The sequence below is a fragment of the Saccopteryx bilineata genome, chromosome 1, assembly GCF_036850765.1.
Source record: "Saccopteryx bilineata isolate mSacBil1 chromosome 1, mSacBil1_pri_phased_curated, whole genome shotgun sequence".
Classification (NCBI taxonomy): Eukaryota; Metazoa; Chordata; class Mammalia; order Chiroptera; family Emballonuridae; genus Saccopteryx; species Saccopteryx bilineata.
In genome coordinates this window covers 70,714,553-70,738,958 of record NC_089490.1, presented here as the reverse complement: position 1 = coordinate 70,738,958, position 24,406 = coordinate 70,714,553, and the positions used below count along the sequence as shown (strand labels likewise).

The following is a 24,406-nucleotide window of genomic DNA, read 5'->3' as shown; positions in this document are numbered from 1 at the left end:
TGTAAGACCTCAAATGCTGACCTAATGGGATTTGAGGTGAATTTGCATAGACAAGAGATAACAACCTAGCAATGCAAACATTTAAAATCACATTTACAATATTCCTGGATTGTAAATTATAGACGAAGCAATGGCGTGGCCAGTAAATCCTACAATACTAACAGTGAAGAAAATTTGGAGGTCTGGAGAGCTTGTAGCATATTTAAAAGATTAAAGATTTAGATTTCTACAGTACAGTCTTGTGAAAAATAATTTCAAAATAAAATAAACACTGAAATCTAAAATACAGAGAAAATTGGCAAAAAACTGTCCTTGCTGAGTAGCTTAAAACAACGTTGCTTCTTGACAGAATTTTAGTTTAAAAATAAAAACTGTTTTCTTCTTCTTGAAAAATAAAAACCACCACCGACATTATAGACCATAAATTTAGGGTTTAGTATACAGTGAATCAGAACTTTAGGTTTACACCTGACATTTATTCTCTCATTTACTTTCCACATCAATGTTATATGAGAACTATATCTCAATAAAGCTAATAAAAAGTGGAAATAAAAATGAAATGGTGTGTACATCTACGTTGTTATTATGTGTATCAGTGCTCCTCAAAGTGGCCATCTTCAAACTGCTCGGTATCCATCAGAGACAAGGGAAGAAATCCCCGCCTGAACACAATGCACTCACTACTCGCTTCCTTGAGAGAGACTTCCTGTGAAAACATGAACTAACAAAGACTCACGGTACAGCTGCTCTACATTCGGTAGCTCATCTGTATGGACAGTTATTGAGCATTCCGCAGTCTGGCACTGATCCACGGGACACATGTAGCCTGATCAATGTTTTTATATTAATATATCACCCCTTAGATTTGGGCTTCTTTTCTCACACTCTACTGAAACCAAATTCCTAAAGAAGAGCGAAATCCTTTTTATTTTCCGGCTTTGATTAAAATGTACCTGCTGTTTTTTTTGTATCTTTGATACTTTCTTTTTTGTCACCTCGGCCATCTTATCATTCCCTTTCTGCCATCTGAGTAAAGGCATCCTTGAGATTCCAACCACAGGCATTTATTCTTCTCTTTCTATCCCCTCCTCATGTGCCAGCTCATACATCCCTAAGGTCTCAGCCTTCACCTCTAGTGATGTTTGTACCCTTTGCAACCTCCCGCACAAACATTTTTGCACACAGTGGATGTTCCGTAGACATCTATAGAACTGAGAAAGTGGTGAACTATGTGCACTGTAATCAGTCATGGAGTTAATCTGTTCTTACCACAATAATAAAGAAGCACACTGATTTGTGAAGTAGCAATAGCTTCTGTATTAAAAAAATAGTCAATAAAAATAAACACTAAAAAGATCTAAGAAAAATAAAATGAAAATGTTTAAAAAGATTTAAAATAAAAATATTAGATTTTAAGTTATTTTATAGTTGCATAGAGTAAAATTAACTTAGCAGAAAAAGAATACAGCTGGGATAAAATGGTCTTAATATCGGATTTCTAACTTTCCTATTGTCACTAGTTCTTTGTCTCAAAATTTCATTAAATACAGTGAAAATAGGTAACTACAACCAGCAAACAAATTAGTTTCTTAATGGTTTAGCTACTAAAACTCAAACAAATAAAAAAAAAAAGGAAATATACAATTCAAAACCATCCTACATCTGAATCACTTTCCAGCATTCTTCTTAATCTGCCCATTAGTCTTCTTAAACTTCCTTAAGCTTTTCTTCCCCTCCCCTTGGGAGTCTTCACAATATCTTCAAAGCTAATGAAAGCTCACTCTCTCGCCATACTCTTTAATTCCTACAAACGCTGCTCTATTTTTAAAATTATTTCTATAAGCAGATTTTATCAAACTGAATGTTAAAACAAGTATTCATTTGGTAGAAAACAGTGATCACCTAATATATAATGCATAGCCCAAATGTACTACAAGAATGATACTGTGATGCCTCTGTGATCGACACATGAAATACAGATGTTAGGGAAAGGGAAGGACACAGCAGTGTGCAAATCTGCAAGAATTAGCAATGCTGCTGTTTCAGCATAAACACCCAATAGCCACTGAACTCAGTAGTGCTTGTCTGGCCTCGAGCAGGGTAATTAATCACAGGCCAGGCCAGTGTAAGATCAACTATGAAAAATATCGAACATCAGTGGATTTAATGTTAGTGACATTCATGCACCAATAACTGCAGAATAATGCTCTGCTATGTAGGACAGTGGTAGATATTTATATCCGTACAGTAACACCAAAAAGATAAACTAAAAATAATTACTCTAGGCATTAAGAACCTGGTGGTGATTTTGCTAGTATTTTTAGTCATTTTTTTTTTCTGAAAAAGTTACTCCCCCACTAAATTTAATGCTTTGAGGACTGCACTAATCAGACTGTGACAACATTCCTGGAGATCAAGTGAGTGTTGACAACGAGCCCAGGAGAAAGCTGGGACAAGAGTGACTGAGTGAGAGACAAAACCTATTACGATTACAAGTCCTTTAATATTCAGGCAGCATTGAGTGGTTTAGAAAGACATTTATTTTCATTCTTCATTTTATTTTTTAAGCTTTACTGGAAGCATATTGGGGGCTCACAGAATTGATGGAGGCGGAGCAGCAGGCTAGGGAGAAAGGCAAGAGGCTGCAGGCCTGGCAGCGAGAAGCAAAATAACTGTCAATGTTATGTTGCTGTTTATCTTTCATGTGACAAACACAATATGCCTTACACGTATATGATTTCTGAGAATCAGAAATGTTAACGAAGAATCTATAAAACCACCCAATGGGAGACAGCAGGAACCCAACACTGGTCTCATGTATGCTTTCATGTTAGCGGTGCTCTTACCTTCCAGTCATACAGGAAACTTTCTCAGGAAACAAGACAGACTAAAACGTCACACAGTACATATAATATATAATGGGTGTTCTTAGGGGAAATATTCAGAGGAGGGGATTGGTGAGGCCCTGCACACCCAACAGCAAGAAATCACTCCAATCAGACTGGGTCAGGAGAGAATGAACACTGAAGGTCTGGGGCTGCCAGGCACCTCAGTGACTCTGGGACGCAAGGGGCAGAGAAGACAAAGGCACTGGCTCCACCCCTCCAGGGGAACATTAAGTCCTCGCATTTAGCCTTCCCTGCTTGCTCCAGCAAGGGTACAGCTGTCTTCAAACGTCTTGCATGTGCTCTCCTCCTCGCCCCTCCGGGCTCAGGCAGATGGTGTGCGAGCACTGTCTTGCTCCCCTATCCCCAGTGCGCAAGGCAGGAGTCTCACTCATCCGTAAGTCTTTCCTCTCCCGCGTCATCCATGCCGAGGTCCTGTGGATTCTACCTGCGATGTCCCACCCACTCCACCGCCCAAACCAGGCTTCAGCAGAGCCTCTTCTCCGGCATCTGCTCCTGGCTGAGGGCGGGCCTTCAGCTCTTCCTGGACTGCTCTTCATGCCTCCAGTGGCATTATTTACATTTGGGCCTCCTTTCCTTTATTTTTAAAATGGATATGATGATAATAATAATAATACCTACCTTATAGATGGCCTCAGAGGACAAAATGAGTTGATACACATAAAACACTTAGAATAAGTGCCTGTAACATGGTAAATAATTAATGGCAGTTGTTATTAATAGCAATAACTGTATTCCCCCATGTATAAGACACTCTCATGTATAAGATGCACCTTAACTCTGGGGCCCGAAATTTGAAAAAAAAAAAGTCTTACATAGTTATTTATTTATTTATTTATTTATTTATTTATTTTTGTATTTTTCTGAAGCTGGAAACGGGGAGAGACAGTCAGACTCCCGCATGTGCCCGACCGGGATCCACCCGGCACGCCCACCAGGGGCGACGCTCTGCCCACCAGGGGGCGATGCTCTGCCCCTCCAGGGGGTCGCTCTGTCGCGACCAGAGCTACTCTAGCACCTGGGGCAGAGGCCAAGGAGCCATCCCCAGCGCCCGGGCCATCTTTTGCTCCTATGGAGCCTCGGCTGTGGGAGGGGAAGAGAGAGACAGAGAGGAAGGGGGGGGGGGTAGAGAAGCAAATGGGCGCTTCTCCTGTGTGCCCTGGCCGGGAATCAAGCCCGGGTCCCCCGTGCGCCAGGCTGACGCTCTACCACTGAGCCAACCGGCCAGGGCCTTACATAGTTATTGAACTCGTTTTATTCATCATAAAATTCATACAACTCCTCATCACTGTCAAAACTCCCATCCATTAGCTTGTCCTCATCTGTGTCTGATGACGAATCACTGCCTCGTCCTCAGTTCCATCTATGGCATTTGAAATGCCACAACCACTGTATAAAACCCACCCAGTTTTTAGAACCCGACTATTTCAAAAACAAGGTGTGTCTTATACATGGGGAAATACGATTCACTACACTGTAGGTATTTATTTACTTGTCTGTATCTCCTACCAGACTACGAACTCATTCCTTGTCTAGCAAACAGTAGGTATATAACACACGCTTATTTGATTTTTTAAATGTTACTTCTAATTGCATATCATATACTCATTTAATAGCTTTTTAATCAATTTTAATCAAATGGTAACTGAATAGTATGATTATAAAAAATATATGAAACAAAAAATTTTTTGCATAGGCTTCACTGTCTTCTCTCAAAACTAAAAATTACACAGGCAGAGCACCCTCAGGCTCTAATGGAACATGATGCTCAAATATTTAACTTTCCAAAATGTCATATTTGAATCACTTTACCATCACATATGCAAAGCTATGTTAGACAGCAAAGGCATCTGCTTCCTTGGCCAGAAAGCGTAGGCGTTCATGGAGATTAAGATGGAGATAGCAAGTGTTAAACACCAGCCTCCAGGGATACAGGGCAGCCTGCCACCAGACCTGCCACCGTGGGGACCTGCAACCTTGGTGTCCCTCAGTCAGAGGGGCTGGCTGCCAGAGGGAGGAGGGTAAGGCGCTGACTAGTCCCCACCTCTCACACACACATTCTAGATCAGAAAGCCTCTACTGTCTCCTGCTACCCTTGGTTCAGTACTTCCTCATTCGATTTTGTTCAATAATGCATTGGTGAACCGGTCCTCTGCCGGTTACAGAGCCTTCCAGAGAAGTAACTGGTGAAAGGAGCTTGAACACATGATAATCTTTAATTCCTCTTTAAATTTCTGTTCTAGTTATATTGAGATGCAATTAACATATAACATTGTATCAGTTTAAGGTGTGCAATGTGATGATTTGATACACATAGATACTGCAAAATGACTGCCGCAATAAGGTTCATTAACACATCAGCACCTCAGTTTTCTTAACATGGGTGCACGAATGTAGATGTACTCTTTTAGTAACTCTCAAGCCTATAACACCGCTTGTTAACTATAGTCACATTGCTATAGATTAGTTCTTCAGGATTTACACTTTTTATAACTGAAGTTTTTATGTTTTGTCAACATCTTTCCATTTCACCCATTCTCAGCCCCGGACAATCAATATTCTATTCTCTGTTTTTCTGTAAGTGAAATCCTATAGATCTTGTCTTTCTCTGGCTTATTTCACTTAGCATACATAATGCTCTCACGGATATCCATGTTGTTGCAAACGACAGGATTTCTTTTTTTCTATGAGTATATAAACACACACACACACAAAACCACATCTTCTTTATCCATTCATCCACAGATGAATGGGTTGTTCTAAGTCTTAGTTGTCATGAATTATGCTGCAATGAACACACGGGCATGCAGATATCTTTTTGAATTCCTGATTTCATTTCTTTTGGAGGAATACTCAGAAGTGGAGTCACTGGATCATACACGGTAGTTCTATTTTTAATTTTTGAGGAACCTCCATACACTTCCACTTCCACAGTGGCTGCACCAGTTTACAGTCCCACCATGTGAAAGGGTTCCCTTTTCTCTTCATCCTTGTGAAAACTTGTTAATGCCTTTTTTATAATAGTCATTCTCATAGATGTGATATGCTATCTCATTGTGATTTATTTATTTATTTTTTTTTTTGTGGCAGAGACAGAGAGAGAGTCAGAGAGAGGGACAGACAGGAAGAGAGGGAAATGAAAAACATCAATTCGTCGTTGCAGTTCCTTAATTGTTCATTGATTGATTTCTCATATGTGCCTTGACTGGGGGAGGGGGGGCTAAAGCAGACCGAGTGACCCCTTGCTTGAGCCAGCGACCTTGGGCTCAAGCTGGTGAGCCTTGCTCAAACCAGAGGAGCTCACGCTCAAGCTGGCAACCTTGGGGTCTCGAACCTGAGTCCTCGGCATCCCAGTCCGACGCGCTACCCACTGTGCCACCGCTTGGTCAGGGCATCTCATTGTGATTTTGATTTGTATCTCCCTGATGATTAGTGATGTTGAGGAGCTTTTCAGGTACCCATTGGCCATGGATGTCTTCTTTGGGAAATTGTCTATTCTGTTCCTCTGCTTATTCTTTAATTGGATTTGTATTTGTATGGATTGTTTATATATTTTGGATATTAATGCCTTATCAAATACAGTATTTGCAAATATTTTCTCCTGTTCCATAGGTTGCATTTTTATTTTGTTGATCTTTAATTCCTTGAGGGAGACAAACTACAGTTGTAAGGTTTCAGAAAATTGGGTCTTTTTAGGGAGATGTCAGAGGTGAAACCTTTGTCAAGGACTTCACACCTTGTTGGTTGTGATGCATCTGGGTAGATGCACAGGGTAAACTAAAAAAGGAGTTGGAGGTCACAGGTGGAAGAAACAGTCATTAGCAAGGCTGAGAAGAGGCAAGGCCCTCAGGTGGAAGAGAGTGGTTTAGGGAACAGTATGGCTGCGGCGTCAAATGAACAGATAGGAGAACAAAGATGAGAGCAGGAGCGGCAATGGCACAGCCTGAGGGCACAGTGCAGGAGCAGGCGGATGGGACTGAGGAGCTTGGGAGGCCCTGAGCTGGGCAGATGGGGACCGAGGAGCTTGGGAAGCCCTGAGCTGGGCAGATGGGGACCGAGGAGCTTGGGAAGCCCTGAGCCGGGCAGACGGGGACCGAGGAGCTTGGGAGACCCTGAGCCGGGCAGTGAAAGAAATCACACAGTCCTCCGCACAAGGGTCTACAATGGGACAACCGAAGGAGGAGAAAAGTTAGATGGCTACTGGAATATTCTAAGCAGGGAGGAGGGAGGTGTCAGATTCAAAAACATGAAGAGGATAAAGGATGCAACCAAAATGGTTATTCTGACTGATCAAAAGGTAAATGAGTCTGTAATTAGGTGAGCCTAGATATGAACTCTTCTTTTTCCACAAACAGGCAGGCAGAGCATGACCAGTAACCACAGTTAGTGCAAAGAGTGAAACAGCTTAGTTTACTAAAGGTCTCCTGTGTGTCAGATAGAGCACTAATGCATTATATACCTATCTCATTTAAACCTCTATATTAAGGCCCTGGCCAGGTGGCTCAGTGGGCAAAGCATTGACCCAGCATGCCAGAGGTTATGGATTCGACCTCCAGTCAGGGCATGTGCAAGAAGCAATCAATGAGTGCACAACTAAATGGAACAACTAACTGAAATGAGTTAATGCTTCATTCTCTCCCCCTTCCCCCCTCCTCTCAAATCAATGAAAATTGTTTTTAAAAATTAAAAAAAAAGCAATACGTATATCAAGCCATTCTGAGAGCTGTGCTTTATGATCTATTTACAAATGAAAAAGCATAGGTTCACAGATGTAAAATGATGTGTCTATGATCAAAGAATAGATAGTAAAGGGGATGAATAACATAACAAATATTCAGTAGAATAGCACTTACTATGTACTGTTTGTCAGGGATTGTGAAAACAATGGTGACCACAGAGATACAGTCCCTGCTGCTCTATTTAAGCTCAGACCTGACTCCTAAGCTCTCCCTTCCTTCCACCACTGCTTTATATTCTTATAAAAAATAAAGTCCCTGGTCTGACTCAGTGATAGCATTTGACAAATGCCATGTTGTGCCCACACCACTGATATCAAGCCTGAGTTTAATAATTTTAAAAATCATTATGACTGGGCTAAAGAATTTGCTTTAACCCTTCCTTTTAAAATGTCTATGATCACATAAGAAGGCATAGTAATTTGTGCTCAACTGCTTTTTATTCACATTGTAATCAAGGAAAGCTGATACCAACTCTCAGAACAGTGCAAAGAACAGTTTACATACAAACCTGGCCATTCTCCTCACTTTCACAGTCCCAGCTTTCCTGAATCAGAACAATTACTGTAGTTTCAAAACAACCTGCCAGAGAGCAGAATACAGAGTACAAATATCTATTTACCTCAAAGTACTTAATTAATTTGAACAGATTACATTAGAGGAAAAATTCCATGAATAATCTGCATATTTTATATTCAGGATATTAAGAATTAAAATATACATGAATTCTATGATAATTAGAAAACATTTCTTCACTTAATAAATATTAATTGAGCACTTACTAAGCCTAAGGCAACATTATAAGGCTTGTGAAAGATACAGAAGTTACTAAAACGGGATAGTGCTTCTGGATATTCCAGTGTGGTCGAGCATAAGACACAGAAAGACAGGGCAGGCCATTGTTGGAAGACAGTCCTCCATGGGTCTCCTCCATGTCTGCGTGTATGGTGAGTGAGGCCTACCTGTCCTGTTCTGAATCCTCTTTTCAAGGATGCTTCTATAGCAAAAAGCTTTGCGTGACAGAGTTGTATCTCCCTTTGGAGAAAAGGCGGTTTTGCTTACAATCCTGGAAGATACAGTGTCTCTTTGCCAAGCAAAGGGTAGGCATGCTTACTGTCCAGTGTAATAATGTCTCTCTCCAGAGCAAAAGACAGTCATATTTCATGCCCATTATAGAAGATTGGGGTTGCCTAAGCTCAGTGATCCTCTCCAATAATGCAACCGGCCTTTCATGTCACCCTGTGGGAACTGGGCTTGGGAAGGTACAGGTCAGCTCAGAGTCAGATCCTGCCGCTGCTATGAGGAATATGCTATCCGGTGCCTCTGACTTAGGAATCTTCCGTCTCTACCACCATCTATGAAACTGGCAGACTTTCTGGCTTCCGAGTAGGATCCATTACAGATTCTTGACAATTCTTGACAGTGGTAGGTTGCAAACATGGTCATAAATTCTTCCCTTTTTTGCAGGTGCCCCTTTGGTATGCTCTCTTAGGCTGACTCTGGGTTTGGCCATGTGACTTGCTTGCTAAATAGGACATTAGTAAACATGACACAAACATACACTTGAAAAGCACCTGTGCATTGAGTTTTGCCCTCTTCACATGAGTCTTGTCATATGTAAATGTCTAGCCCAGGCTAGCCTGTTCATGAGAAATACATGCCCAGTGTCCCCTACCACCCCGGCCAGGAGCCTACCAATCACCCGACATGTGAACAAGGCCAACTTAGATCATTCAGCCTCCAGCCAACTCTCCAGTTAACCACTGATGGTGAGAATGAATCCAGCATAGATCAGGAGAGCTAGCAGACCAGAGCACTTTTAGACAGCTTCTAAGTTTTGGGGTGTTTTTATGCAACAAAAGCTACACAAGGCTCAGTCTAAATCAGGTTAAATATTTAACTCCAGCACTTAGCAGAGTGCCTAGAAAAGAGAAGTGCCAACTGTTCCAATTTTGTCTTGGTTTATCGATCTGAACAATCAATACACAAGTCACTTAATTTTCACCTCACAAACAGGTGATGAAAGTGAAGGAACTGTGTATGAATCCAGCAGGACATGTGGTTAAGTGGAGAAAGCACACTTGGAGCTCAAGGAGATAGATCTTCGGTTTGTGAAAACCAGCCCTTTTTCTTAATCTCTGGCAATCCTTGGGCAGGTTATTTAAGCATATTGCACTTTAGTTTCCTTATCTGCAGAATAGGAATAAAGCTTTCTCCACAAGTATTTTCACATAGGTGTTATGAAGGAGGCACTCTGTGTCCAACCTACCAGAGTATCAGGGGCATTGTGGAGGAAGAGATGAAAAACTGGGAGTAGCCACAAACACTATTGAATGCCAACAAGAAAAATGCTCTTTCATTCACACGCATGCACTTGCTCCCATACACACATGCACAAAATCAAATCATTTCCCAAAATTAAATTAAAAACTCAACCAAGAGAGACTTAAGACGAGAGTGGCTGAGCACCAAGAGGGTTACATTATGATGTACAGGAAGACAAACCTCGCATTATGTTATGTGCGTGTGTTATATATAACAACCCAAAGTGCATTGTTTGAAATGCTCTCTGATTAGTATAACCTTTTGAAAGGTTAATGCCCAACAATTTGAAAGTGTAAAAATATATCATTGTACTAATGCAAATAAAGGTCACTTTTCAGACATTTTGCTTCACTTCTGCAGTTTAGAATTAAATCCCTACTTTTTATTTTAGATAGACATTTTAAGTAATTGCCTCTTTATTCTCTACATTACTAAGCTTCACCACATTTAAAACACGTTTTCTGAAAGTCTTTCTTTTATGATTTGGCATCTCTGAAAATTCTCTTTAACTGCTGGTTCACACTTGAGTGCAGTTGATATTGTCTCTTAATCTCAAAAATGAAATTATTGGAAATATATATAACAAACCAACAAATTGTCCATGGGCCCAAGTTGGTTTCTGTATCACTTTGACTTTTGTAAGGAAAATTTTAAAAATTCACCACTAAATATATCCTCATTTATATAGATCATATGCTGTTGTGTTTTAAAATTATTAACCAAAATAACATTTAAAAAATTAAATAAGAATAATTTTAAAAAATTAAATAAGAATTAAATAAATAACGTACCTTCAGAAATTAATGTTTCAAAACATTCTAGTTAATGATTATCAAGATTTTCTAACATCCATATAAGAGGTACAACAGCATGCTAGTTAAGAGTCAGAAATGGATTTTACTTGCAGATCTGCAATTTAGGAACTGTGTGCCTTATTACTGAACCTCTGAGTTATCTCAAATTACTTCTAAGATTTAGTTTCCATATATGTAAAAAGTTGGTTTTTATAGTATATATATGTTTGTAAAGTCACTTGTGAGGATTAAAAGAGATATACATATAAAATCCTTTTCCACCACCTGAGTGGAAAGTACAAAATAAATGGTATTTAACTAGCTATAAACATACTAGACAAGTCATCTTCTAAAAAATAACAAACATGTCACCACATCTCATTAGTCACTAACTAGCAAACTCCAAAGTCCTGCTGAGCAAGACACGTCCCTTCGGCCACATAGACACACATATGTCAACTAGAGAGGTCCATGAGGCCAACTGCATCTCTGTCCCCGGGACAAATGGTTGGAAAGCACTAAGACAAGGCCATACACAGAAAATAAAAACATCAGAAACATTACGTATCTTTAGGGACTTTGTTTATTTTAACAAGGTGTTTTCAGATTGCCCTTTTGATCCCGGTTCTAGAAACATCCTACCCCCAGCCCACACCCTCTTATGAAACACTACTATGTCACAGTTTCTTATGGTGGCCAATGTGAAGTGCCCCTCAACTCAGACATAGAGGAGGGTTCTGGAGGTCACACTGGGGGACATCTACACATCCGACCCAGGGAGGATCCCAATCGGGCCCCAATCTCACAACTCTGGAAATTATTATCTAATTGGCTAATGGTTGCATAGCAAACACTGCAGGAAACTTTATCATTCTCTTATGTTAAACTGACATCTCTAAAAACCTTGACTTACCCGAAAATAGTCGCTGCAAGCTGCTAGGACTGCCTTGTGAGCATGGAACTTCTGCTCCTCAGCAATCAGGGTGACATCGCAGAGGATGCCGTCACTCCTCTGCTGGTTCAGCGCTGCCAGGACACTATCATTGTGAGATTCCGAGTGGCAGAGCCTCTGGCCTGTCAGCATATCTTGAATACTACAAAAAAGAGCAACTGAGTCAGCCTGGTCCTCTCCCAGCCCAGCTGCTGCACCCCATGCTCCCTCGGTCCCTCAACCCTGACTTAGAGACTGCCACACCAGCATGCCGGAGTGGGACCTCCGTGTTCCCCCACTTCTCTCTCTCCACCGAGCTCTTGCTCCCCTTTACTAGAATTCTCTTTCCTTCATTCCTTCAGGGTTCGATTTCTTTCCTACTAGTGCTTCTCTTTCTGAATTTGTGTTTGTCTGTCCCTCTGTGCCTGTGAGCCTCTGCTTCTCAGCCTCTGTCCCCTCAGCGCGTGGACTTCTCCGAGTGGAGGTATGTCTAAATTGCGTACATCTGTGTGTGACTCTTGGAGCCCTTCCTCTCCTGGCTCTGTGGCTCAGGACGCGATCTCAGCCACCCTGTGGGGTCGCACCAGCTCAGGACGCGATCTCAGCCACCGCTGACCCAACACACCATCCACTGGCCCTGCGGCTCCCAGGGACCCAGGAGGCCACTGAGTCCCCCACAGTACTCAATACCCCATTAATAAGCAAAACAAAACAGAGCAAGTGTTGGTTAGAGAAAAAAGGGCTGCCAGTGACCATTTCATATAAAAAACAATTAAACCACAGTTGCTTATAATGAAACTTGGGAAATTATAAACATCCAAAGAAATGCCATTGTAAGTGAAAAGATTTAAGGCTTCAAGTAAGATCTATCTATAATTTCAGCCAACAATGTCTATATATGTGATCACTGTACTAGATTTATAAGTGATTGTATGATTTTATTTTCTGTTGTGTATTTTGAGCTGTTAAATTTACCCATTGTGAAACTTTACCACTTCAATCCCTACTCATTTCTAAAACATTCTTCCCATGTCCTTTCAAACACCTATATGAAACCCCAGATCTTCCTAAAGTAATGTAAAAATAATACCATAAACACAAAATGCAAACTGCATTTGTAGACAGCCATGAACAGTTCCAGTTCTGATAAATGAAAATCTCCGCTGCGCTCCAAACTCTCAGAACCAGCACTGGACTAAGATGGGTGAGCTGCACCAGCCATAAATTAAACCCAGAACAAGAATAAGGGCGGCAACCCCCCCTCCCATTTCAGGTCTGTGGATTCTTCACCAAGCCGAGTAAAGATACCCACGAGATGACTGAGCATCATTTCTCCTCTCCTGACAACTCCTGCATTCAATCCCTCCCTCTGAATGTGAAAGAGCCACTCAAGGGATTTGGGGAGACTGCTGGCCTAGACTGCATGAGTAATTTATTTGACAGGGCTCTGCCCAGACTGTGGTGTCAGTGGGCTGGTAAATTACAATCCAGTACAAATCATACCACCTTAAAGTGAAGCCAGTGCTTCCTGTGAAATGCTGGAATGTAGCCAGTAAGCTGTATTGGATATTTCTGATTGGGGTGTCTCAGAAATGTCAGAACTATTGAAAGAAAAAAAAAAAAACTTGACAGAAGGTGATGATATAGGAAGTTCTTGTGGGAGGTGAGAAGATTATTTTCCGTTGAAATGCAGCAGTGAGTTCTGAAATGGTTACTGTCACTGAATATTCATCTAGTGGCTCTAGCTAACCATAGACTTTTAAAATCAGCAATAGAAAACTTCATTCAGAAGCATAAATAACTTTTTAGTGCAAATTTCTATGCAAAGTACAAAATGGAGATTAATAAGCAAGGCTCAATTTAAAAAAAAATGAAGGAATAGAATAGTAACAAATATTGTATCAGAAAATTAAATATGAATGACATCAGATTAATGGTGGCATGAGAGATACTCCTGATCTCTCCCCTTGAAATTTCAAATAATTGAAAAACTAAAATGCAGTCAAGGAACCTCAGCTGGGTTGGCAGGTGGGCCTGAAATATCCACCCACCAAATGGACTAAAGGCGGGATGGGGTGAAAAGGGGAGAGAAAATAAAATGCATTTGTTGTGGGCTTTGGAGAGGAGAGGAAACAAACCTGGCATGGCTGGGTTTTTTTTTTTTCTCTGCTGGAGTTCGGGGAAGAGGGAAGCTCAGACTGTCTGGATTTTGTCTTAGGGGTACTGAGAGGGAAATTCAGAGTGACTGGGTCTCCTCAGCTGGGAGGAGTGGTGAGACAGAGGAGCAGAGGGGGAGATAAACCAAACCAGCCAGAGTGTAGGGTCGGGCCAGTGTTCCCGTGGTCTGCCTGCAGCCTGCACTCAGCAGAGACAGAGAGAGCTAAAGTGGGGCCTCAGCCTCCCAGATCCTGTCTCCCCACCTTGTGGTATGGAGAGTGGCAGAGACAAACCCCACAGCTAGCTCTCCAGAGCCTCTCTCTCCCCTGAAGAACAGGTGCTCCATGGCTGGTCCCAGGTCTGTTCAGACCAGGGAAGGAGTGCCGGGAAGGCTGAGATCACCACTGCTAGAGCCCTAAAGCCAGAGCTGAAAAGCTCTCAAAACAGGCCCCACCCCACAACGCGACCGTGGCCCCGCCTGCATCCCTGCTGTCGCAGCAGTGGACATCCCAGGAACTTCACGGAGCTAAACTTTGTAATACAGCGACTGCTATTGAAAAAACTTCTCAGAACTGAAATTTATTTTTCCTTTTTTCCCCCTTTTTCCTTATTCTTTATTCTCTTTTGAATTTCATCTTTTAAAAATTCTATATTTTATTCTTAGTATTTGTAGGTGTTTTGATTTTTATTGTTTTTATCTTTATTTCTGTGGTTTCTCTTCTTGTTATAATTATTTAAATTTTTATATTTTTATTGTATTTTTATTTTTATTTTTTAGTTGTTTTTTGTTATAGTTCTTAACAATACCACTCTCAAATGCCATCAAGGAAGAAGAAATAAAAAACCATGGCTACACAAGAAAGACATAGTCCAGAAAAAAATGATAAACATCCAGAAAAGAAATCTCAATCACATGGAAATCTTGGAGTGAAATGATAGAGAATTCAAAATTGAAGTTCTGAAAATACTCAACGAGATTCAAGAAGACACCAAGAGGCAATTTAATGAGCTCAGAAAACAGATTAATGAACAAAACAAATACCTCACCAAGGAGATTGAAACTTTTAAAAACAGAAGTAAAGAATTCCATACATGATTTGAAGACTGTGGTAGCAAGTTTAGCTAATAGAACAAGACTGACAGAGGAAAGAATCAGTGACATGGAAGACAGGCAATAAGAGATGCTACAGAGAGAAAAGAGACTCATGAATTAAAAAAACTGAGAGAGCTCTACAAAAATTGTCTGAGTCCATCAGAAAGAGCAATATAAGAATAGTGGGTATATCAGAAGAAGAAGAGAGGAAGAAGGGAATGGAGAGCCCCTTCAAACAAATAATTGATGAGAATTTCCCAAGCCTATGGAAAGAGTTAGAGCCTCCAAGAAACAAACAGAATGCTGAGTTACCACAACCCAAACAGATGTACTCCAAGGCACATCACAATACAATTGTCAATGATAAAGAAGAATTCTCAAGGCAGATAGGGAAAAGAAGATCATAACATATAAAAGAAAGCCCATTAGGTTATCATCAGACTTCTCAGCAGAAACTCTACAAGCCAGAAGACAGTGGACCCAAACATTCAAAATACTGAAAAATAGGAATTACCAGCCAAGAATACTATATCCGTCAAAGTTATCCTACAAAAACTTTTACAGACATACAGAAGCTGAAGAAATTTATTATCAGAAAACACCTACTGCTAGAAATACTCAAGGTGGAGATACAAAGAACAAAACAACTAAAAACTACAAGTAAATGCTCCAGCAAGGTCACAATAAAAATGAGGATAACCTGTGAAAACAGTAACATAAATGGGAACAGGATAAAGATCTGCAGTAGCAAAGGAGGACGGAGTGCAGAAGCACTCACAAGACAAAGGATTCTTGTACATATGAACATTTTTCTCTTAAAAACATAATGGTAACCACCCATGAAAAAACCACCACTGAAACACACAGCTTAAAAAAAGAAGAAACAGAAAAGAAGGATAGAATACCGTCAAATAAAAACTGATAGAAACAGAAAAGAGAAGAACCAAACAAGACAAAGAACAATCAGAAAACAAAACATAAAATGGCTATAGGAAATCCTCAAGTGTCAATAATTACCCTAAATGTAAATAAACCGAATTCACTAATAAAGAGGCACAGAGTAGCAAATTGGACCAAAAAGTAAAACCCAACCATATTTTGCCTTCAAGAGACACAACTAAGCTGCAAGGACAAAAGTAGATTCAAAGTGAAAGGTTTGAAAACGATTCTCCACGCAAATAATATCCAAAGAAAAGCAGGAATAGCCATACTCATATCTGACAATGCTGACTTCAAGACAACAAAGGTAACCAGAGACAAAAACAGACATTTCATAATGATAACGGGGACATCATATCAAGAAGACATAACACTTGTTAATATATATGCACCGAACCAGGGAGCACCAAAATAAATGAGACATCTACAAACTGATCTAAAAATAGAAGCAGACAAAACACGATCATACTTGGGTATTTCAACACACCACTGACAGCTTTAGATAGATCATCCAAACAGAAAATCAATAAAGAAATATCGGCCTTATGCAACACTCTGGACCAAATGGACATAATAGACATTTATAGGACATTTCATCACAAAACGTCAGATTATACATTCTTCTCCAGTGTGCATGAATCATTTTCAAAGACAGACCATATGTTGGGACACAAAACTAACATCAACAAATTCAGGAATACTGAAATTACACTAAGCATATTTTCTGATCATAAGGCAAACAAGGCTGCCCACTCTCTCCACTCTTTTTCAACAGAGTTCTGGAAGCTTTAGCCAGAGCAATCAAACAAGAGAAAGAAATAAAAGGCATGCATATTTAGAAAGAAAAAGTAAAGTTATCACTTTTTTCAGATGATATGATCCTGTATACAGAAAGCCCCAAAGACTCCACAAAAAACTATTAGAAACAATAAGCAAATACAGAAACGTCACAGGATATAAAATCAATATACAAAATTCCATTGCTTTCCTATATGCCAACAATGAAACACAGGAAAATGAACTAAAAAAAATGTCTTTTACACTTGCAACAACAACAAAATACCTAGGAATAAACTTAACAAAGGATGTGAAGGACCTATATACTGAAACTGCAAAATATTATTGAAAGAAATTGAAAAAGACATAATGAAATAAAAAATTATTCCATGTTCATGATTGGAAGAATCAACATAGTTAAAATGGCCATATTACCCAAAGCAATATACAAATTTAATGCAATCCCCATCAAAATTCCAACGTCATTTTTAAAAGAAATAAAACAAAAAATTACCAGTTTTGTATGGGACCATAAAATATCCCAAATAGCCAAAGCAATCCTGAGGGAAAAAAATGAAGCCAGAGGTATCATACTACCTGACTTCAAATTAAACTGCAAAGCCACAATAATCAAAACAGCATGGTATTGGCAGAAAAGCAGACATACAGACCAATGGAACAGAATCAAAATCCCCAAAATAAAACCACATCTATATGCACAACTCATCTTCAACAAAGGAGCCAAAAACACACAATGAAGAAAAGGAAACTTCTTCAATAAATGGTGCCAGGGAAAACTGGAAAACCACATGCAAAAGAATGAAACTCAACTACAATTTGTCCCCCTGCACAAAAGCAATTCAAAATGGATCAAAGACCTAAATATAAGAACTGAAACAATAAATTACATAGAAGAAATCATAGGTACTAAACTCATGGAACCTGGCCATAAAGAACAATTTATAAATTTGAACCCAAAGGCAAGGGGAGTAAAGGCAAAAATAAATGAATGGGACTACATCAAACTAAAATGCTCCTGCACAGCAAAAAAGCTGACAACCAAACAAATAGGCAGCCAACTAAATGGGAGATGATCAATGAGATTTGCAAACAACATCTCGGATAAGGGGTTAATATCCAAAGTATAAAAAGCGCTCACAAAGTTCAGCAACAAATAAGCAAACAATCCAATTAAAAAATGGGGAGAGGATCTGATCACACACTTCTCCCAAGAGGATATAAAAATGGCCAAAAGATATATGAAAAGATGTTCATCTTCACTAGATATTTGAGAAATGCAAATCAAAACTACAATAACATACCAACTCACACCTGTTAGATTGGCTATTATCAACATGACAGGTAATAACGAGTGTTGGAGAGGCTGTGGAGAAAAAGTAACCCTCTTTCACTGTTGGTGGGAATGCAAATTAGTACAACCATTATGGAAGAAAGTATGGTGGTTCCTCAAAAAATTAAGAATAGAACTACCATATGACCCAGCAATCCCTCTACTAGGTATTTACCCCCAAAACTCAAAAACATTGGTATGTAAAGTCATATGCACCCCATGTTCATCGCAGCATTATCCACAGGGGTCAAGATACGGAAACAACCAAAGTGTCTCTCCACAGAGGATTGGATAATGAAGGTGTGGTACCTATACACAATGGAATACTACTCAGCTATAAAGAATGATGACATAGTGACATTACGACAACGTGGATGAACCTTGAGAACACTGTACAGAGTGAAACAAGTAAATCAGAAAAGGCTAAGAACTATATGATTTCACACATAGGTGGGATATAAAACTGAGACTCATGGACATAGATAAAAGTGAAGTGGTTACCAGGGCAAAGGGAGTGTGGGGGAAGGGTGTGAAGAGGGACAAATACAAGGTGACAGAAAATGATTTGACTTTGGGTGATGGGTATACAATATAATCAAAAGTTCAAATGCTATAGAAATGTTTACGTGAAACCTATGTACTTTTATTGATCAATGTCACCATGTTAAAGTTAATTTTCTAAGTAAAATTTAAAAATAAAAATAGAAATATTTTATCAGTTAAGTAAAGCTTTATAATCTTAAAAAAAAATTTCTCCTAAAAAAAAGAGAACACGTTTATATATTTTATAAACCCAAAGCTCTTACTATGTTCCATGAATTACTCTTAGTGATTTGTAATTATTACTTAATATTCCTAACAACCCTATGAGGCAGGTACTATCAGTATCTGTATTTTACAGATAAGAAAACTGAAGGTCTGAGATCAGGCATCTTGAGAACCTTTCACCAAGAACACAGTAATGTAAATTCATCTTCCTGCTTGAAAAACAAACAAAAAACCCCAGATTGACAGCTGTCAGAAGGCCTGGGGGTTAAAGGCTGGGTGAAAAAGGTGAAAGGGATTAAAAAAAGAATAAAAACGTATAGACACAGACAACAGTGTGGGGAATGCAGGAGGGGAAGGGAGCAGAGGAGGTGGAGGAGGGTAGGGGGGGAGAGCTGGTGATGGAGGAAGACTGGACTTGGAGTGATGAACATACAATGTATTATACGGATGACGTATTGTAGAACTGTGCACCTAAAACTTGTACAACTTTATTAACCAATGTCACCCCAAGAAATTCAATCAAAAAGAAAAGACAAAAAAAATGTGATAATCTGTAAAAATATATATATATATATAAAAAATCTGATTGCAAGAAAAGAAAGTCACAAGGTCCATATTAATTTTACATTTATATTATGCATAATTAACCTGAAAATCAAAGTTGCTTTTTAAAAATAATATACAGGGACATATTTACATAAGCTAGTGATAAATGTTTGAAATCATAATTCAAAACAATTATCTTTGCCCTGTAACTGAGATAAACTTTGGAATAGAGAATACGTTTTTTTTATAACCTTAGACAATTTATCTGAAACTCTCATAACGTTTTTTCCTTAAATGCTTAATAAATGTGTATGGCCAGTAGTTGCGGCTGCTGCCGCCATTCACTTGCAGGTTCCCACTGGATTAGGACAGATGTAAAAGAAACAGTGGAGCCAAAGAATGGTGGGCCATTCCTTTATTAAAGTCTCGCACCAGCCAACGAGCAACACACACAGGGAAAAACACTTCCCTCTCCATTCATTCAGCGCTCACAAAGCCCTGACACATTATCTGGTTCGGGTCCACCACCAGGAGAATCTTCTCCAGTTTCTCCTAGAATCAAAGGCCCTACCTGTCTTAGTATGGCTCCCAAAGCCCCTCAGCTCTGGTTCCCCATCTGCACACCTTCTCTTTCCCTGCCATCATAGCTTCATCTTCAGCACTCAGCATTTTCTCTCACTCTGCAAACATGGCTTCCTGTTCCTTCTCCTTCTCCTCTCCTCTTTTCTCAAAACTTTCTGGTGGAAAAACCTTTCCTCCAGCAAACGTGAGCAAGACAGTGACCCTTCCCAACCCCAACCAGGAAGGTAATCTGCAATTTCACAGACGTATCCCTGCCGCTGCCCAGTGCCGTTTTCTAACAATAAAAGTGAGCAAACTCAAAAAATAAAGATTTTACAAACTCATTTGCCCAACAAAATCTATTTGAGATTTCATTTGTAGTGGAACAGAATATATTAAAATAATTGCATTAAAATCTTTCCTTACTCATTTTCCAAATATAGTGCCACAATTCCTGCCCTTTTATAAGACTGAATCAGTATTTGAATTTCAGATATCAAATGACAGTGAATAAATCTTGCCAGGAAAAGATGAGCTGTAAACTGAAATTTGGCAAAGAATAAAGCGCTCAGTTCTGAAACAATAGTATTGTGGCAGAATTTTATAGGCTCATTCAGCTGGGTTTGAAATCATCAAGTTTAAAGAAAACAACATGCTAAATATTTAAGGCAAAATACTTGGAATCAATATGTCAGGAACTCTTTAAAAACAGACACAAATACTCCCAATATTTGGCAAGAAATAAAGGCTTATTAATCAACAAGTCATTACTGTAGTCTGAAAGTAACTTCCCATTCACTCTCAAATGTTAAATCTGCCAAAGACCTTAACACTCTAAATGAACACAGCTGGAAGATGGCAGGCCCATTTGAAGTCAATAATTATAAACCAGGAGGAGGTGAAGGGAAGAGTACAACACACCATGTCTACATTAAGAGGGGAGCACACCCGACTCCCTTGGCATCTACACCTTATACCAAGTTAGCATACTGAACCTCCAAAGTTGGAGCAATGTCCTCCATTACAGCATTTGGGAAACAAAAAAGAAGGAAAGAAAATAACATTATTAAAACTTCCTGCCCTGGCCAGTTGGCTCAGTCGATTAGAGCATTGTCCTGAAAAACCAAGATTGTGGTTTGATACCCAGTTAGGGCACAAACAGGGAGCAACCAAGGAATACACAACTAAGTGGAACAACAAATGAATGCTTCTCTCTATTGCTCTCATGCTCGCTCTCTCCCTTCCTCTCTCGGCCTTTCTAAAATCAATAATAATAATAATAATAAAAACATGTCTTTCTAATACTTCCTAAATGACTGAAAAAAGAACAAAACAGGAGGCATATTTCTCAAGGGTATACAGATTTGAGTGTCATCCTAAAGCTGTGAAAGGTCTTTCATGAAAGTACTACTGCCGCTTCAAAACTCACAGGTGAGCGCCCAGGGTGAGTGGCCTCCCCAAAGGAATCCCAACAGCCTTTCCTCTGAGGGACCCTAGCACTGCACTGTCCAAAGAAACAGCCACTGCACGGTAGCTGCAGACCACTGAAACGGGGGCACACCACACTGAGGTGGGCTCTGAGGTGGGCTCTGAGTGTAAAATGCACACTGGATGCCAGGCATATTATAGTATGAAAAAGAAAAAGACTGCCAAATATCTTATTAATATTTTTATATTGATTACATGTTGAAACATTTTGAATACACTGGGTTAAATAAACTCTATAGCTAAAATTCATTTTGCCTGTTTCTTTTTACCTTTTCAAAAAACTGTATTTAGAAAATTAACTTTAACAGGGTGGCACTGATCAGTAAGAGTAAGTACATAGATTTCAGATGAACATCTCTGCAGCATTTGAACTGTCGATTATGTTGTATACCCATCACCCGAAGTCAAATCGTTTTCCGTCACCGTGTATTTGTCAGTCTTGACTCCCCTCTGCCCACTCTTTTTGCCTTTTTTAAAAAAATGTGGCTCCTTGAAATTTTTTAATCATAAACTTCGCACTACAGTTCTACTGGACAGTGTACAAGTTCCCAGGGAGATGTGTCCTTCATTTCCTTCCATCAGAACTCTATAAAAGCATCAGGCACCTCGTCAGGCTGCAGCTAAGCACAGCCATTTCTGTACCTTCAGGGCCCAGAGTGCAGTGCAACATGGGAAGCCCCAGGCTCCCTGAGTAGCAAATTGGTTTTTAGTGATGCAGGGAGCAACCATATGATTGGCCATATGTCACGACCCAGTAACAGGGAGATAAATAAGTGATGTTTTAGGGAACAGGGTTATTCATGACTTTAAGTCTTTAACTTTCATTCTGAAATAGATGGCAAGAAACTAAACAATCAAGTGCAGAGCACGCTGTCCATGACCCAGTACCCCCCCCCACACACACACACACAGGGACGCACTGCTTTCGTGCAAATCTCTAGTTTAAGCTCGTAGAGGTAACATTTTTGATCACAGAAATCTCAATGAGTTCCTTTTTCATAGAATAAATTTTGACCAAGTTCGATCAGTTTTTAAGATTTAAATTCCAAAACAGCTGTTTGGTTTTTAAACAACCTCTTTCAAACTTAAAAATTCAAGTCAATTTCTATATCAGTGTTTACCTAGTATTTAGATACATAAAAATATACAAATAGTTTGAAGTAAGGCCACCAGTAAGATATTACATACTCATATAAAAGCAGTCAAGCAGCATAAAAAGCTTCGTTGTTTAAATAGCCTATGCAAGAAAGAAAACGCTGGACAAACACCCGATAGCACTAGACTGACTCATGATTGTCTCCATTCAGTCTATCGATGAACTATGAAGTGAATACCCTGAGATTTCAATTCCACAGTCAAAACATTTGTCTACAAATTAAATACATTAGTATTAAAACAACCCTCGCTACTTATGTGGGCAGGCTGTTAAAAGGCCCCATGATGAAACTTCATTTTATTTTATATAGAATACTTTATAACTTGTGAATACTTTAACATAGGTGCCAGCAATTAATAGTAGTGGTTAAAATAATAAAGACAGAATATGCTTACAAAGTGATTAAGTAATAATAAGACTTGGAAGAAAGCAACTTAATTATAAATTAATAGTTTTTCTTCTTCCTTTCCTTCTTGCCTCCCTCCCTCCCTCCCTTCCTTCCTTCCTATAACATTTATTCACACTGGGCCAGGTATTGTGCTAGGTCCCGGAGATAAAATGGTGAACAAACCAAACTCGGCAGTATGTGGTTTACCAAGGCAGTTATACAGTTATACATTAACCAATGAGGTGCCCTCCAGATGTATGGCTGCAGCTGTGGGCTGGAGCTGTGGGCAGGAGAGTGAAGAGTTTTCCAGGCAGAGAAACAGCAAGTCCTAGAGTCCTGTGGCAGGAGAGAGCAGGGCCCTTACACAGAATGTTAATGGCTGGAACCCTGAGGACAAGGGAGGACATGGTATAGGATCTGCAGCTCAGAAAGAGGTCTTGGCCAGAGGTGGAAATCTGTTTCTCGTCTCCACAGAGGGTAACAGAAGTACATCTGTGTCTCCAAACACAGTGGAGGGACAATCCACAGTCAGAGGTTGCTGAGAAGATAAATAGAATTCAACACACAGAAGCAGGGTAGGCTCAGCTATGGGCGCAGGAGAGAGGGAATAAGTGGACCAGAATCATTAAACTGAGCATTTTGGGCTTGTTTAATCTAAGGCTGTATTGGAACCAACCTCCACTGGATCATGTAGGCATGGAAGTGTGGATAGTTGGGTTCATCTGAGTTGGGATTTTGTCAGGGAAATGCAGCAGAAATGCAGGGAGCAAAAAAAATTAAGGATTTAAAGAATGACAGAATCTCACCTGAATAAGAAGGGAAATGGGTCTGGGGGAAGGGTTGATGGATTGGTAGAAATGATCAGGGCCAGCAGATGAGACACTGCAATGAGGTCAATGTACAACCACAGGGCAGGAAGCTATGGTCAAGCCAGAAGGAGACATGGTCCTGGTAAGAGTAAAGTGGTTGATGTAGTGGTTTCAGAATAGAGCAAGGTCCACAGTGTGACCTTGGGAGTGGTGGCTCAGTGGAGGGAGAAGGTTTTTGGAGATAACCAGTTGAAGATCCATCTAACCAGGCAGTGGTTCAGTGGATAAAGCGTCAGATTGGGACACAGAGGACCCAGGTTTGAAACCCCAAGGTTGCACCAGCTTGAGCATGGGGTCACTAGCTTGAGCATGGGATCACAGACATGACCCCATGGTCGGTGACTTGAACCCAAGGTTGCTGGCTTAAAGCCCAAGGTTGCTGGCTTGAGCAAGTGGTCACTCGCTCTGCTGTGGCCCCTCGGTCAAGGCACACATGAGAAAGCAATCAAATGAACAACTAAGGTGCCGCAACAAAGAATTGATGCTTCTAATCTCTCTCCCTTCCTGTCTGTCTGTCCCTATCTCTGACCCTCTCTCTCTCTCTCTCTGTTAAAAAAAAAAAGGAATTTAAATCCAAGCCACCAAGTTTGACGGATCCTCCATGTAAACAATGAGGCACCA

At 40.0% G+C, this 24,406-nt stretch overlaps 1 protein-coding gene across 4 annotated transcripts in view; it reads right to left on the bottom strand.

Annotated features, from left to right (window-relative positions):
- KLHL32 (kelch like family member 32) overlaps positions 1-24,406 on the bottom strand; it is a 240,989-nt gene that overhangs the window by 162,823 nt on the left and 53,760 nt on the right. For all 4 annotated transcript variants that reach the window (XM_066254361.1, XM_066254357.1, XM_066254363.1 and 1 more), the window contains exon 3: positions 11,675-11,855. In XM_066254361.1, coding sequence (XP_066110458.1) covers positions 11,675-11,855 — 181 coding nt within the window. The remainder of the gene's footprint in view (positions 1-11,674; positions 11,856-24,406) is intronic.